At 38.6% G+C, this 14931-nt stretch overlaps 1 protein-coding gene across 2 annotated transcripts; it reads right to left on the bottom strand.

The window, feature by feature from the left end:
* Nucleotides 1-1431: 1431 nt before the first annotated feature.
* Nucleotides 1432-14280, bottom strand: NPM1 (nucleophosmin (nucleolar phosphoprotein B23, numatrin)). Of its 2 annotated transcripts, XM_010851281.1 has the most exons (11): nucleotides 14119-14280; nucleotides 12262-12341; nucleotides 11586-11705; nucleotides 11200-11293; nucleotides 10893-10999; nucleotides 10727-10797; nucleotides 7263-7317; nucleotides 6827-6910; nucleotides 5973-6074; nucleotides 4138-4212; nucleotides 1432-1804 (listed from the first exon to the last, which is right to left on the bottom strand). In XM_010851281.1, exons 1-11 carry the CDS (start codon nucleotides 14174-14176, stop codon nucleotides 1766-1768), a joined length of 885 nt encoding a protein of 294 aa, XP_010849583.1. In that variant the 5' UTR covers nucleotides 14177-14280; the 3' UTR covers nucleotides 1432-1765. The 2 variants fall into 2 exon arrangements, with proteins under 2 accessions (XP_010849583.1, XP_010849584.1); XM_010851282.1 differs by lacking the exons at nucleotides 1432-1804; nucleotides 4138-4212 and adding an exon at nucleotides 4486-4967.
* Between the last annotated feature and the right edge of the window lie 651 nt (nucleotides 14281-14931).

Raw genomic sequence — 14931 nt, 5'->3', positions numbered from 1 at the left:
GGCCAACTGCTTTCCCTCAGAATAAGCTAAGAACAGAACAATCAGTAAGGCCAATCGCTTTCCCTCAGAATGGCGGGAAGTTCTTTAGGTTCCCTGCCACAGAAGTGCCCATCAGGTAAACCAAATGTTCAACTTCTACACAACATAACTCAATAAAAATTTCAGACATTACTATCAGCAAGCATACTTCTACTTCTGAACATGTTAACTAATACCAGTAATTACCTAACACTCCTATAAACAGTAATAAAAAAACACTACACCAGCAATTTTTCAACATAGGATGGCTAAGTGATTTGGGATTTTACTATCAATTTAAAGCAGACCATCTTTTAAATCTGAAGTACCTAAACATCTTTTAAAATGGATGTGACTTCAGTAGAGAACACTGAACACTTACCATCTCATGCCTCCATTAAAATAAAGACAGAGAGGAGCTACAAGGGCAGACACGGCTTATTCGGATATAATTGAATAACTGATGAAGAAAATCACAACGTAAATGACTAGAAGAGAAACCTAACACTTGGAAACAGATTAGACAAGACAGTACTACCCCAGTATTTTTTCCCACCCTCCAAAATTAATCTACTCTGGAAAACTACCAAAAGCTAGTATCTTCAGACCTCCACCAAAATAATCTGGAACTAGAACCCAGTCATCAAGTACCACCCTTCTAATCAATATAAAATATAAAATTAATAGGCTGGGAGTGAGCGGGGTAATGAGTAAACAATGCATGGATAAGAAAGGTCTTTTTCAGACTCTAGATACTACATCACAAGAACCAAGGAAGAACATTTGGAAATTAAAAAAAGAAAACACAAATTTGAAGACAGAAAATAAAGTCTCTCTCCAAGTTTAAACAAAAAGGAATGAGGATGAACAAAGAATCATACGGAAGGCCTAAGAATGGATGGGAGTTTAGTAGGAGGCTTAAACCTCCCAAGAAAACACCTGAGTCTCGAGACTAGACCCACAGTCCACCCAGGGTCCAGAAGACTGCAAGACATAAAACTCCAGAACAGCATCAATAAAGCAATCTTAGAAGCTATTGGAGGATACAAGACGGCAAAACAGGTAGAAGGGGAATCCCGCCCTGTCATGCAACTGAATCTTGCTAAGACAGTTAAAGGGGTTCTAAGGATTAGTCCCAAAATGCTCTAGTGTAACCACTACATGCAATAAATTATCCTCCCCCAAGAATCTCAAATATGTTATGTACTATTTTGGATAAACTGAAAAGATAGCCACAGAAAGCATTTTCTGTTCCGGTTCACACAGGAGAAGCCAGGCTGAGAAGGCCGCTGCAGGCTATTTAACATGCCAGATTTTCTTTGGGAGTGAAAGGCTAGGTTGGGTGGTAGGAAGGTCTGAGGAACATTTGATTATGTAAATGTATTTCTTTAACAAAGTATAAAGAGGATAATAGAAAGAGAAACAGGGCTACTTTATTAAAATACTGAGTTTATTTCACATGTATATTTTTGTCTCCCCACCATTTCCATCTGTCTGACCACCACTACTACTATTCCTATCATAACATTCCATACATACTTAAAACCAAGCAAAGGGTGGAGTTCCATCTTTAAAAACTAAACAGGCATTTTGGACAACACATTCTTGGCAATGGAACGTGGACAACATTTATCAGACACGGTAGGGAAAGTTCTCACTCTGCATTATAAAAAGGACAGCCAGATATCAACTGTTACAGAAATGAAATAAGACGGAAAATTTTTAACAAACTGTTTAAACTATTTTCTTAAAGAGACTTCCTCCACTGCCAGAGATCTTGAATAGCCTGGAAAAAAAAAAAAAAGAAATGTGGTTGAAAAACCACAACACTTCATAGACACCAATAAATTAAACCTCGTCTCTTTGTACAATTCAAAATAGCTATTTTTCATTCCAACACCAAAAAGGTTCACTCTAGTTAATTAATAACTGATTTCAAGGAAACTTATAATTTAATTTCAAATACTTCAATTTGAACATAACATCTTATGATTCTTGTAGGCAAAGTCACTTTCATACTAATATACACTTAACAGCTTAGACATTTAGCTAAGGAAATCAAGACTAGTTTGGTCAATGTTGCCTCAATGCCACCTGCTTTAGAGCCAAATTCAGAGAAAAACATGCACCCGTACGTGGGACACATACTAAAAAATTACATTTACTTGAAATAAGCTATATAAATATACCAATTATAGCCTCCTTTATCTCTATGTATCTTAATAGTTCCTTGTTTTACAGAATTTGCTTACAAATTCCTTAGTTAGGCTTTTATCTTGGTACACTGGAAGTTTCTAGAGTGGTCACATCCAATTTTATTAATGAGAAGGCATATGAGGCAGTATATATAACATGTTCTGCCTTATTAGTTACTCAGACAAGCTCTTCCAGTTTAAACACATAAAACCATCTTCCATGACTTGTCTTTCCATTCCTAAAAACTAATACTGCAGTGCTTCAAATCAACAGGAACTGAATATCATGTCATTCTCTAATCATTAAGTTAAACACAAATATCAAACTATTTCATAGTATTTGAAAAAGTCAAAAGGTTATCAGATGTTCCTTGACCTGCTTTATAGAGAATACTGACCTCGGAATAATTCATGCTTCAACTTTGACCAAACATTGTTTGCACCTTTATACAAACATTCAGCAAAACTTTTATCTGCAATTATTTCCTCAAAAGGTAGTACATTTTCTTAAGTCTAATTCAAGAGTTTCTGCAAAAGGTTGCTATTTCTCAGGTCCCATCTAGATTTTATTAGCTTAATTCTCACAAACAACTCGAAAGAAAAACTGCACAAGCAATGGAAGGTATTTTATACACTGATTATTCGTATCTGCAACTATGCAATAAAAATGTGACGCCATCAGTGTTTTGGTAATTTCCATTAATAGTGAAGTGAGTTATATTTTTCATTATTACAGGATTTCATCTTGGCACTTCAAAATATGCTTTCAGTTTTGAAGTCAGAAAATACTTCTGATAGCAGTGAGTTCAGTCATTTCAGCTACAAGACTGGTATTATACTATTTGGAAGGCCTTTGCGATTTCAACTCTTATCTTCATGTGCATTTTTCTTAATCAAAAATTGTATTTTACCACTTCCTTTGGTATTAGCTTAAATTATGTATTTCTTATGCTTACCAGTTACAGATGATAATTTATATATCTCACTTGCCATGATTTTCAACACTGAATTAATAATTATCTACTGCACCATTTTAAAAGGGCTTTTATTTTTACTAAAATGCCCGCTATTCAGAATATACACTGGCATTCTGGAATTCAAATATACATAAAGACAGAATAGCAACCAAAAGAATCAAAAAGATTCAATCTGATTATCTCAAGGCCATGGCAATGAAGGCTCAACTCACGTAAAGTGTTGCCATTAAGTGATCTAAGTACTAAATATTATGGCAGAAAAAGAGCTCTAATAACAAATTTCTTAATTTACTGAATAAAGCTGAACACAGGAGATTTAGGGAGTCCTGACAAAAACAACACAGACCATGTCCTGTATGTACACAATGCCTAGCAACCCTAACAGCTTTTACATTTTCCTTTACAACCTGAGTCGTCAACCAGATGACAGTAAAAATAAATGCATGATTTTTCTTTTACTGACAAAATACCTTCATATTAAGAAATACAAAATCTAAATCAATATATTGAGTACAATTTGGCTTCCTGCTTCCAGATTTTACACTTAGGTCTATTTCAGCAACATGTACTTCCCATAACATCTATGGAGAAAATCATCTCTGCCAACTCGTAAGAAAGCAAAAAGACCAGACTGCCCCAAGGAGCCAAACAGAGCAGCAAGGAAAACCACAGCTCATTCCTTAGCCAACACAGTACCAAAAGCGAACCGAGTTCAGTAACCAAGAAATAACTTACCAACTATATAAAAGCTGGGAAAAATGTACTAAAAAAGTTATCTTCTCAGTTTTTGCCAACTAAATTCTTACGAGTTTCCATGTATTTAATCTGAAGTGTTGTCTGTGGTTAGGAACCTTTTAAAAGAAGCCAATACCTAAAGAGACTAAACAACCATAATAAATCACAATAAAAATTCTGGATTTGGTCATGTCTCCAGAAAGTTCAGTTACCTCCTGGTCAGTCATCCGGAAACAATTCTTCACATAATTGATAAACTTGGCTTCCACTTTGGGAAGGGAACCACCCTATGGAGACAAAAGCATTAAGGCTAAGTATAGAAGCATTTTTTGAGGGAGATCATTATGAAATTCCTCAAAGATTTGCATGCTATTTATTACATGGGATTATTTGTGATCATTCCTTGTCCTTTCAAATCTTTTAATACTGAATAAATCCTTTTTTAAAAAAGCCTAGAAAGACACTTGCAGAGCGTATTAGGACCTAGGTCTTCCATACAGAATAAGTTTCTGACTTCCACCCACCCACTCCCAGCCACTCTAAAAACATACAGCCCCTGTGAGTATCATATACACAAGTGACAACAGCTGTTAACCTGAAATCTTCTATGCAGTTTAGAAAGATAAAGGAGTTTCAGGTGCGGTGAATTCTTAACTGCCTCATCACCTATAAAATAAACCTCACTTTAATTTACACTTTTAAATTACTGCCACATCTGTTATTTGACTCAAATATTTATTGAGCAGCTAGGGAAATACATGGTCAGAGGTGAGGCAACTGTACAAATAGAAAGCAAAGTATAAGGTTCACTGAATCACAGCAGGCAAAGTGTTTTAGGAGATCAATTGATTGCTTCCAGCCTGGAAGGGGTGTTGGAAGGGGTGTGGGTGGGCGGCCAATCAGGAAAGGGGATTGAGATTAAAATAGAAGACTTCAGTCTGGATTGTTGATGATACTCAGTTTGGACTATATGTGTCTCTCCTTTTCCTCTCCCCATCTTTGGGCTTAATTTATCAGTAGTGCCCAGGGCTGTTCAATGAGCCTGCAATTAAACCAAGGAGATAGGACCATATTAAAATTGAGGGGGAGGATATCTAAATTGTCAGTCTAGCACTGTATGCAAAGGATAAAAACACAGCAGTGATACCAGGAAGGCTAAAAGGTTTACAGCAGTACTGAAACAAAGTCAAGAAATACATTCTGGTTCTAAAATGTTAGTTTTCCAACTGACTCATAACTGCATAAGGAAAGGAAATCTACCGAAGCCTTGCAGAACCTAGAAGGCATAGAGAAATCAAGGGAAAAGGAGTCATTAACTTTTCCTCTCAATTCTACATTTATTTTCAATAACTGAGGTCTAAGAATATTAATACTGTTCATAGAATTTTAAAGGTTCCTCTCAAATGTTTCAAGGCATTTAAATCAATTACGCCATACTCCAGAGTTCACTAAACTCCATGAAATGTAGATTCGCCCAACTCCAAATCAAGCAAGTAGAACAAAAGCTAATCTTTTTCTCACATGTGGCCACTATTTAAGACGAAAGATAACTAAATGTAAACATGTTTGTCATTCAAATATTCAAGTATCATATGTACTGACTGGTGACACCTTGGTGCAAAAGGCAAAAAGAAATAATTCATTTGTTGAAGAATGTTTCTGACTAGTCAAAAGTGAGTAATTGAAAAAAAAAAAAAAAACAGTAACAGCCAGACTACATTCCCAGCTGTTCGCAATTTTAGAAGACTCATACGCCCTCTGCTGGTACTGTGGCATGTTATGAACAGAACAGGAATGGGACATGGTCTAATTTAACATCTAAAGTCAGAATATATCTTACAATCAACTTACTTGTATTTCTTTTATAATGGAAAATAAAGCATATGTAAATTTAAATATACAAAAAAAAAATCACCAGAGATTATAAACTAGTAAGCCATTTTTGAGAAAATTTCACACCACAAAAGGGCAGGTATATTAGGATTAAAAAATGAGAAACAGTCGTGTTCGAATCCCCAGAAAGTTTAAGGAATATTATTTTACTCACTTTTTCTATACTTGCTTGCATTTTTGCTTTAATGTCTTCTACAGAGCTAGGTCCTTTAGGTGTTTTCGGTGTTTTTTCCTGTTTTTTGAAGGATTCTTGACCCTGGAAGAAAAAGTAAATTTCAACACAGTATCTGGATTTTCTCAATAAATAAAATTCTTAAATCCTTTACTGTAAAAAAGTGTGTATACACCTGAGTTGAGTTACCAGTATAAATTATTTCATCTGAACAATTATTTTTGCCCTTAAATTATTCCTTACGAAACGAATAAGAAACTAGAAGGCACCCAAGAATGAATAGAAGGTATTACAGTTTTATGCCTGGGGCCCATTCCACAGAACTTAAGAGAAAATCTCCCAATATGCAGCCAGCTGTGAGAAACTGCCTTATGTGATAAATATACCTTTTATATATAAGCAAGAACCCTTAAAAAACACAGTATCACAGAAATCTTTGTTGGCTTTCTCCCTTCTGAGAAAGCCAGCCGCAATATACAGTTGACCTGTGAATGTCAACAGATGACCCCAGCACTCAGCACGGTCAGAAATATGCGTATTACTAGCTTACTGTCAGCCCTCCACACCTGCGATCCCTCTGCGTCCAGGCTGAACCAACCACGGGTGTGCACTACTGTAGTGTTTACCACTTAAATCCGTGATAAATGGACCCATGCGGTTTAAAACTGTTGTTCAAGGGTCAACTGTCCAGTACAGGATGAATGCCAACAAAATAAGCACATTTTAGCTCTCTTGACACCCTAAAGTCGTCCTCCAAAGACCTACCAAATTTTATGAGAGCAGTAGAACCTAACTACTTCAATGAAGCTTGCATCAGTATGTATGTTACCACTTACTTTTGATCTTGGTGTTGACGGTTTTGAGTCTTTTCCATTTTGGTTCGATTTTTGTGCATTTTTGGCTGGAGTATCTCGTACAGACTGCAATTAATTAAATTCATCACATTAATCTTAATCAATGCCCCTCCCTTCAGAACAGACTTACTGCAAATTAAACTGCCCAAACCATGTAAAAGCAGCAGTCGGGTTAAGATAAAATAATCATTTTCACAAAAGGGCTAATGGGGAGAAGGCTACTATTACACAAAGAAAACAAGTTAATTCTTCACTATTAGGAATGTTTCCAAAATAGCCCTACTCAAGAGCAATTTTAAGTAGGAGATCAGCATCTTCTATGACAACTTTTGATAACCATCAAACAATGGCATCAAAAAATCCCCACCTTTTGTTATTAACTATTTCAAACAATCTTAAATTACTGTATCTTACTTACTTTCTTTACTGGAGCTTTTTCTTCAACTTCCTCATCAAAATCGTCATCATCATCACTACAAATGAAGTAAGTGCTTATTACTTATTCAATGTACTCAACAAATCTAGAAAGCTTATCTAGAAAGTGGATGAACCTACAAGTTTAGTCAATCAAAGCAAATCAAACTTTTGAGGGTCGACAAAAGAAAAGCACAATCCTTAAGGCAAATCCTGTCAAACGCAGCACATGGATGAACCTTACGGACATTACACTCAGTGAGACAGTCAAGACAGTCACAAGACAAATACTCTGTGACAAATACAGGTTTATCTAAAGCAATCACTCTACAGAAACCAAAAGATGGGTGGCTGCCAGGGGAAAGGTGGAAATGGGGACTTTTTATTCAGCGGTTACAGTTTTTAGTATTACAAGATGAGCTGAAGCTGTTAAACAAAATGTCATTGTGATTAAAACTACTAAACTGCACACTTAAAATAGTTAAGATGGTAGAGTGTTATTTTTTACAACTGAAAATAGATTTTGAAAAATGAAAATAGGGTTAAAGAAATTAAAATAGCAACATCCCACATTCATGGACCAGTAAATACTAAGATGGCAACTCCCCAAATTAATTTACAGATTTAACACAATCCCTAAAAGAATCCTAGGAGGCTTCTCCATAGAAACTGATCTTAAAACTAACATTGAAGCTCAAGGAAGCCAAAATGAACCTGACAAAGAACAATGTTGAAGCATTCATGTTAAGTAATTACAAACTAAGGTATAAAAAGTACAAAGCAACAAAAATCAGAATGTTTTACTAGTGGTAGGACAGACATGGAGCTGAAGGGTCCAGAAGCAAAACTATGTAAGCACAGTTAACTATTTTCAAAAAGGGGGGAAAGACCAGTCAGTGGGGTAAGATCTTTCACGAATGGTGCTAGGACTGCTGGGTATTCACAGTAACTGGCCCCTGCCTTACAGTACATACGAAATTCAAAATGGATAAAAGATCAAACATGGGCCAAAACTATAAAACTGGAATGGTTTCTTAGGTTTGACACCAAAATCACAAATAATAAAATTAACTGGACTTCATGAAAGTAAAAAACTTGTCTGTAAAGGACTGTCACACAGAGAAGACAATACATGGGATGGGAAAAAATATTTGTAAATTCTAAGGGATTGTTTCCAAAACATACAAAAGTTCTTATAGCTCAATAATATAAAACAAGTACTGGCACAGCTACAAAGGTGAATCTTAAAAATATTGAGGCTCAGTGAAACCAACCAGCAGAAAAGGGCACATATTATGATTCTACTTATATGAAATATCCAAAACAGACAAATCTAAAAAAAAAAAAGTGTATTAGTGGTTGACTAGAGCTGGAGAAAATGAGGGGTTATACCATCCTGAGGTGATGAAATGTTCTGAAACTGGCTGCCCAACTGGGCATATACCATAAACTACCGAATTGTACACTCTAAATGTGCAAACTAGGGGGTGGGGGGTGGAATCCAATTATTAGAGAAGTCCACAAGTCTGAAACAGGAAATAGTGGAATTGCTTGAAATTTTAATTACCTCACAAACTGCGTATTATATATATAGTCTCAAAAATAAGACTACTTTATCTACGTTCAACCAAAGAAACACCTCTTTTCCAATACCAGAGAAAAACATCTGCTGTGTTAACTGCATGAAGTACCATTTTACACTAAAAGCATATAAAATCTTTTAAGTGACTTTTATCAGTGATTTTTATCAATTTAGGCCCTAGCACACAAAAACTACATGGGCTACCCCATAATGAAAAGTAAGATGACAATGATTTGTCTACAGCTACTACCAGTACTGTAAGCAGTTTCACTTATCAGAATATTGCCTAATAAAACAGGTGGAGACAGTGTTTTTTTCTGGAGAACCCCACTTTTCCCATTGCCACCTCAATGCAGAACCAGAACAGTCTCCACCACCCGCTCACTTGACCTGGCTCCTGTGGGAAAACCCAAAACTTGGAAGTACAGCCCAAGGAGCATCAGGACCCAGCCCGAAGCACAGGCCACTTGGAGAATGGCCACTCTTGCCCAACCTGGGCCCCTGGTTGACCAGGCTTGAGTACCTAACACTTTCCGGGCCCCAAAAACTGTCCTTAGAGTAGTGTTACCCGTTACAGTTCCCTGGGCCTTTAAAAGTTTAACTTTTAAACTTTTTATACTGGAATATAGTTAACAGTGTTGTGTTGGCCATATTAAACTTTTAATGTACTAAATGGTCTTCAGCTTTTCTTGCTTACATCAACAGCAAGTCAACCAACCCCACACCATACCCTTTCCACCCCCAAAACAGGACCCATTGATCACTGTCTCCTAACCAACAGAATCTAAAACTTGGTACCCTCAATGGATCTATTAACTGCCTCTACTTACCCATGTATCTGACTATATACTTTTTCCCCCTTTTACTAAAAATCTTCCTGATTTGGACCTGGTTACCATCTACACTATTCATTCCTCCCTGATCAACTAACTAAGGAAAACTTACAGGAGACATGGAAGACAAGAAGACCAACTACTTACACGGTAGTTACATCAGGAATTACCCCTTTTAAAGACAGGAAGTCCTGAAAGCCCAAGAATAATCAAGTAACAACAAACACCAACTATAATGTGTTTGTTGTGTGATATGCAGGTAACTTAGAACTTAAGCATTTAATTTAAAATTTCCTATTTTCTGCTTTCATTATCATGCTCAAAGACCTTTTTAAATAACTACCAGCTTGGCTAGTTGAGGTTACTGAAAATCTGATTTGCAGATATAATTTTTCATTAGTGCATGTTCTCTCAGGGTCTGTCTTAGATTCCAATTTCAGTTGGTTTCAGTACATATGCATCAACATGAGAACTCAAGAACAAAGCTGACAGGCAATTAAACATACAATAGTAACAAGTTTTTATATTGCTATTAGGAAAGACTGATTATGACTAGCATTTTATTCCATAGCATGTTTGTAACTTTACCATAGTCCAACCTAGTTAACAAACATATCAAATGTTTACAATCATTAAACTCTCCAATAAAACCCTTCTCCCTTTTAGAATCTAATTCTCTCCTAAGGACCAGACAACCATGGGCCAAAATACTTTATGGAGAAAAAAATCATCATGTGACAACTTACAAAATGTATACAGCTGGAGCTATTCAGATTCTTTTTAGGCCTAACCCATTTATTACTGTACAATAATAAAATACAGCAGACTCAGCATATAGTAATGTATCCACTAAATCCTCCTCAGGGAAAAAAAAGGAACCTAGTCAAATATATTTAGAAAATGCTACATACCTCATCCTTTAACACAAACTGACAACCACTGACCATTCACCTCTTGTGTAAAACAGTTACTTAATCCCACATGATTTTGATAAATGGTTTTCATAACCACTCCCATACGACTAGGTCAAGTTTCTAAGGGCTTACTACTTACTCTTCATCATCATCATCATCGTCATCGTCGTCATCATCTTCATCTTCATCAGCAGCAAGCTTCACTTTTTTCTTTAAAAAACAATTGGACATACACTCATAAGTGTTTATCCAAACTACTGAACTAAAGGAAAGAATACATTCTGTGTAGTAAATTACATCCATACCTGGGGAACCTTGCTACCACTTCCAGGGGCAGAACGCTTTCCAGATATACTCAGGAGTTTCACCTCCTCCTCCTCCTCTTCTTCTGACTCTGCATCTTCCTCCACGGCTAAAATAAATTTCTTTATTAGCCACTACTAAAACTCAACAGCAAGAACTCAGGGAAAAAAACACTGCTTTTCTAGTTATAAATTACTAGGTTCCCACTTGAACCTATTACAGACAGTAGCACCAGAACTAAACATACTTTATAAAGTCCAAATTGGGAACAAAGCAACTGCATTAAAAAGAATAAATAGTGTAACATACCTACTAAGTGCTGTCCACTGATATGCACAGGCCCTGAACCACACTTCAACCGTAAGACCACAGGTGGTGTAATTTCAAAGCCCCCAAGAGAAACCTAAAAAGAAATTATAAACCATTAAATATTGTGGGAAAAAAATAAAAGGTTACATGTTTGGTATGAAATCTGTTCATAACTTTAAAATGTTTCTGAACAAGCAAACCCATCAGCCAAATGAACAAATCAGTGAGCCTGTTTTTTCATGAACAAGCAGCTACCATCATGTTCAACAGTTATCAGTCACCCCAGTGACAGAAGAGTAACCTAAATGATATCCACCTTAATGTGGCAGAATTGGAATAAAATCTAATCAGACAAAATTAGACTAAAAGTCCTAACGCGCCCTTACCGTTGGCTGTACAGACATTTTCAAAGTTGCCAGTGTTACTTTAATTGGACTGCCTTCATAATTCATCGCCTCTGCTTCAACAACGTGTAACTCATCCTTTGCTCCAGCCCCTAAACTGACCTGTAAAGAGAAAAACAGTGCTTCAGCTTTCTATAAGCCCCTCAAGCTAGTTGTTTTTAAAAGCAGACAATTACAACCTTTCATTATTACCACTGACCAGAGAAACTGACTTGGGCACAATGCTGTCTTCAAGTTTTATGTGACTAAGATTCAGTAAATCTAAACAGAAAAACACATTTGATAACACAGATGTTTATGTCATCACACATGCAAAGTATAAGTCACCTAACACTTACTAGACACTTACAAGTTAGGTTTAGGCTGTCTGTGGGGAACAAAGTAATATCTGTATCTATCACTCTCTTAAAAGGCTTTTTAATCCAACTGAAGAAGCGAAGTACACAAATAAGCAAAGCTGAACAGTGTGACTGGACTTTACAATTGCCAAGTAAGTGGTAAATAGGCCAAGTTTCCTGTCACACACATTTAGAAAATCAAGTATGTACAATAACTCAGAAAAACACTATTATAAAGTATTAAGGCACACTTAAGTAATAACAACTAAGAGGCTGAAATCAAGAAAGGTTATGTAATTTATTTTTAAAAGTTTAAGTACCGTTCTTAAAGATAACTGGTGCTCATTTTCATCATTATCCACCTTGAAGTGATAATCTCTGTCAGCCTTTAGTTCACAACCTGTAAATTAAGAACAAAACCAACTGTAACAAGGAGAAAAATAACACTGAAACTTCAGTGTGTGTAACTAAAGAATTAACTTATAAAGGAATTTTTACTATTCTAGCTACCAAAAGGGAAGAGGTACCACTCCCTGGATTTCTTGAACACAAGTTTATCAACATCAAACAAAATCCATACAGAGCGTTATAAATTTCACTTTCCCCCTACACTATTTAATTCTCAACTACATAGTCTCAGAAATAGGATCAAAAATTTAGTAAAGCTGGAATTGAAACCCATCCTAACAATGCTGATAAAATCCCACTATTTAAAAAAGTTGATTACCTACCAAAATTCCCAAGAAAAGTGCCAACCAAATTTAGAAGTGCCAAGAGTTACACAAACACCTACATCCACAGCTTGTATTTGTAGCATAAAAACTACAAATGTAGAATTAAACTCCTTATAGGGGTCAACATTCCACTTTTGAGGTGTCAGAAATTATGTACATTAAATTCTGCTTAGAAGTTAAAACATGGAAATATGTTAAGGATATTTCCAATAGAGTTTACATAAAAATTTTGATAGAAATAGATCCGAAAAGCTAGTTTTTCAAAATGCTAGGAATAAAAGCCTTAACGTATATAGTGCATGTTACTACTACCATTCATGAATAGGCAGTTATTTGAAATACCATCAGAATTAAATAATTACCATCTAATAGTTACTGGAAGAGATGCCTCAAAGCCTGACACAAGGAAATGGCTTCAACAATTAAGTTTAGTGAGACTGAAAAACCAAGACCCTTAGTATGCTACACTGTGCATGAGAGGGAAATACCCAAAACCTTACAGAAGGCTGCCTTCGCTGGTCTCCCTCTACCGCCCCAAATCATTTGTAATGCAATAGTTCTGGAAGCAAGGGTCGTCTAATTTTCCTTAAGCCGCTTCTAAGTTCAGTACCACATCTGTAAAGTGGGCGCGGTGAAATTAGAAAAATGATTCTCTCAACGAGTACTACCAACATAGATGTTAAGCACTGAACAAAGACCTCCAGAGTCCTGGCGGTACCAACCACTTCACCTAACATTTCCCGCCCACCAGCCTCAATTAAGCCCTGAGTCGCCGGGCTCGGGGGCGACAAGACACCAGAAAGCCCCGGATGTAGCTCCCACACCCCCTCCTCCCAACCACGTGGCAACCACGTGCTCCCCGCGGTCGCGGCCTCCTCAAGCCCGGCCGGGCCGCGCCTCCCCTCCCCGTGCAACCGGCCGAGGCAACGGGACCGAGTCTTGGCCCCACAGCTCCTGACCCTGAGGCCCGATGACAACGCCATGCTCAATCCATCTTCTCGTTAGGAAAGGAGGCTCAGGCCTCACACCCCGAAAGCACACAACCTTCTGCACCACAAACCCGGAGACCAGCATCAGGCACCCGCCCGGAATCAGAAGCCTATCAACTCACAAAGCCCCCAGAATAACTGTAGCCGGAGTTCTACCATGCCAGCTAACGCCAAACTCTCAACCGGTCGCTCCCAAGTTACTTCAGGCCCTAGGCCCCGACCGCTCATGCCCCAGCCTTCAGGCCGCTCCTCCTTCCCACCCTCTCCGTGCTGCCGGCTCGACTCTCCTGGATCCCCATCCCTCAGGCTGAAGGATCCTGGCAGCTCGCTTCCGACTCCCTCAGACCTCCAGCCTGCTTAATTTTCTCCGCCAACCCAGGCCTCAACATGATTCCACCCCCCCATCAAAGCCTCCAGGCCCTCCGCGGCCTCGCTCCAAGCCCCCAGCAGTTACCGAAAAGATAGTTCTGGGGCCTCAAGGGGCTCATGTCCATGTCCATTGAATCCTCCATGGGTTGGCTGCACGCACTTATGTGGGAGAGAAGCCGGACGGAATTAAACGACTACTATTGGAACCAGCAGCCGCGCAGGACGGAATCACACCAGGGAAAGGACGCGGGCTCCCCGCGTACATATATAGCACCCAGGAGATCTCGCGAGAGTTCCTCAAGTCCCGTTTCCGCGCGCGTGCTCCGATGCACCCGCCCCTCCCGGTCGCTCTCGCGCGCAAGCGCTCTTCAACTTCACTCCTTTCTACCTCGCCCCCCACCTCCTTCAGGTACTCCGCGGGCTCCCACCGAGCAGGCGCATTTGTACCCCGGCCCCACCCCTCCGCAGCAGCTGCGGCGGGTGCGCAGGCGTGCTTCCCCGGGTAGTGCGCGATCCCCTCCTTCAAGCCTTCCACGTCCTCTCCCGCTCTGGCGCGCGGGCCTTGCGCCAAAAGCCTGCGCAGCCCACCCAGCAAAATGGCGCCGGCAACGCTGAGCTGTGTTAGGTACTGGAGGGCGAGAAGTATTGGACGGCGAGCTGGTTGTGGGTCGGAGAGCGGCTCCATTCACCTTTCTCCATCCCCTCGTGCCTCGTAGGCCTCCACACAGGCATAACCACTGCGGGTTTTTATTTGACTTGCCTGAAGACCTGGGCTCAGAATTCATTGTTTCCCCAAAGTTAAAGCTTGCGGTTCCACATACAGTAAACTATGGAATATTATCTGTTGGAGAGAAAAGATGTAGCTGCTGGTCACTCTTATTCAACTGTTTTTAATCGC

Source organism: Bison bison, unplaced genomic scaffold (assembly GCF_000754665.1).
Source record: "Bison bison bison isolate TAMUID 2011002044 unplaced genomic scaffold, Bison_UMD1.0 scf7180017864301, whole genome shotgun sequence".
Taxonomy (NCBI): Eukaryota; Metazoa; Chordata; class Mammalia; order Artiodactyla; family Bovidae; genus Bison; species Bison bison.
This window is presented reverse-complemented; position numbering and strand designations above follow the sequence as displayed.

Coding starts and splice junctions, on each gene's coding strand:
- NPM1 (XM_010851281.1), bottom strand. CDS start 14,176: ATGGAGGATTCAATGGACATGGACATGAGCCCCTTGAGGCCCCAGAAC. Junction 11,294..11,585: donor AAATGTCTGTACAGCCAACG/GTAAGGGCGCGT, acceptor ATTTCTTTTTAG/GTTTCTCTTGGGGGCTTTGA. Junction 4,213..5,972: donor TGCAAGCAAGTATAGAAAAA/GTGAGTAAAATA, acceptor TTGTCTCCATAG/GGTGGTTCCCTTCCCAAAGT.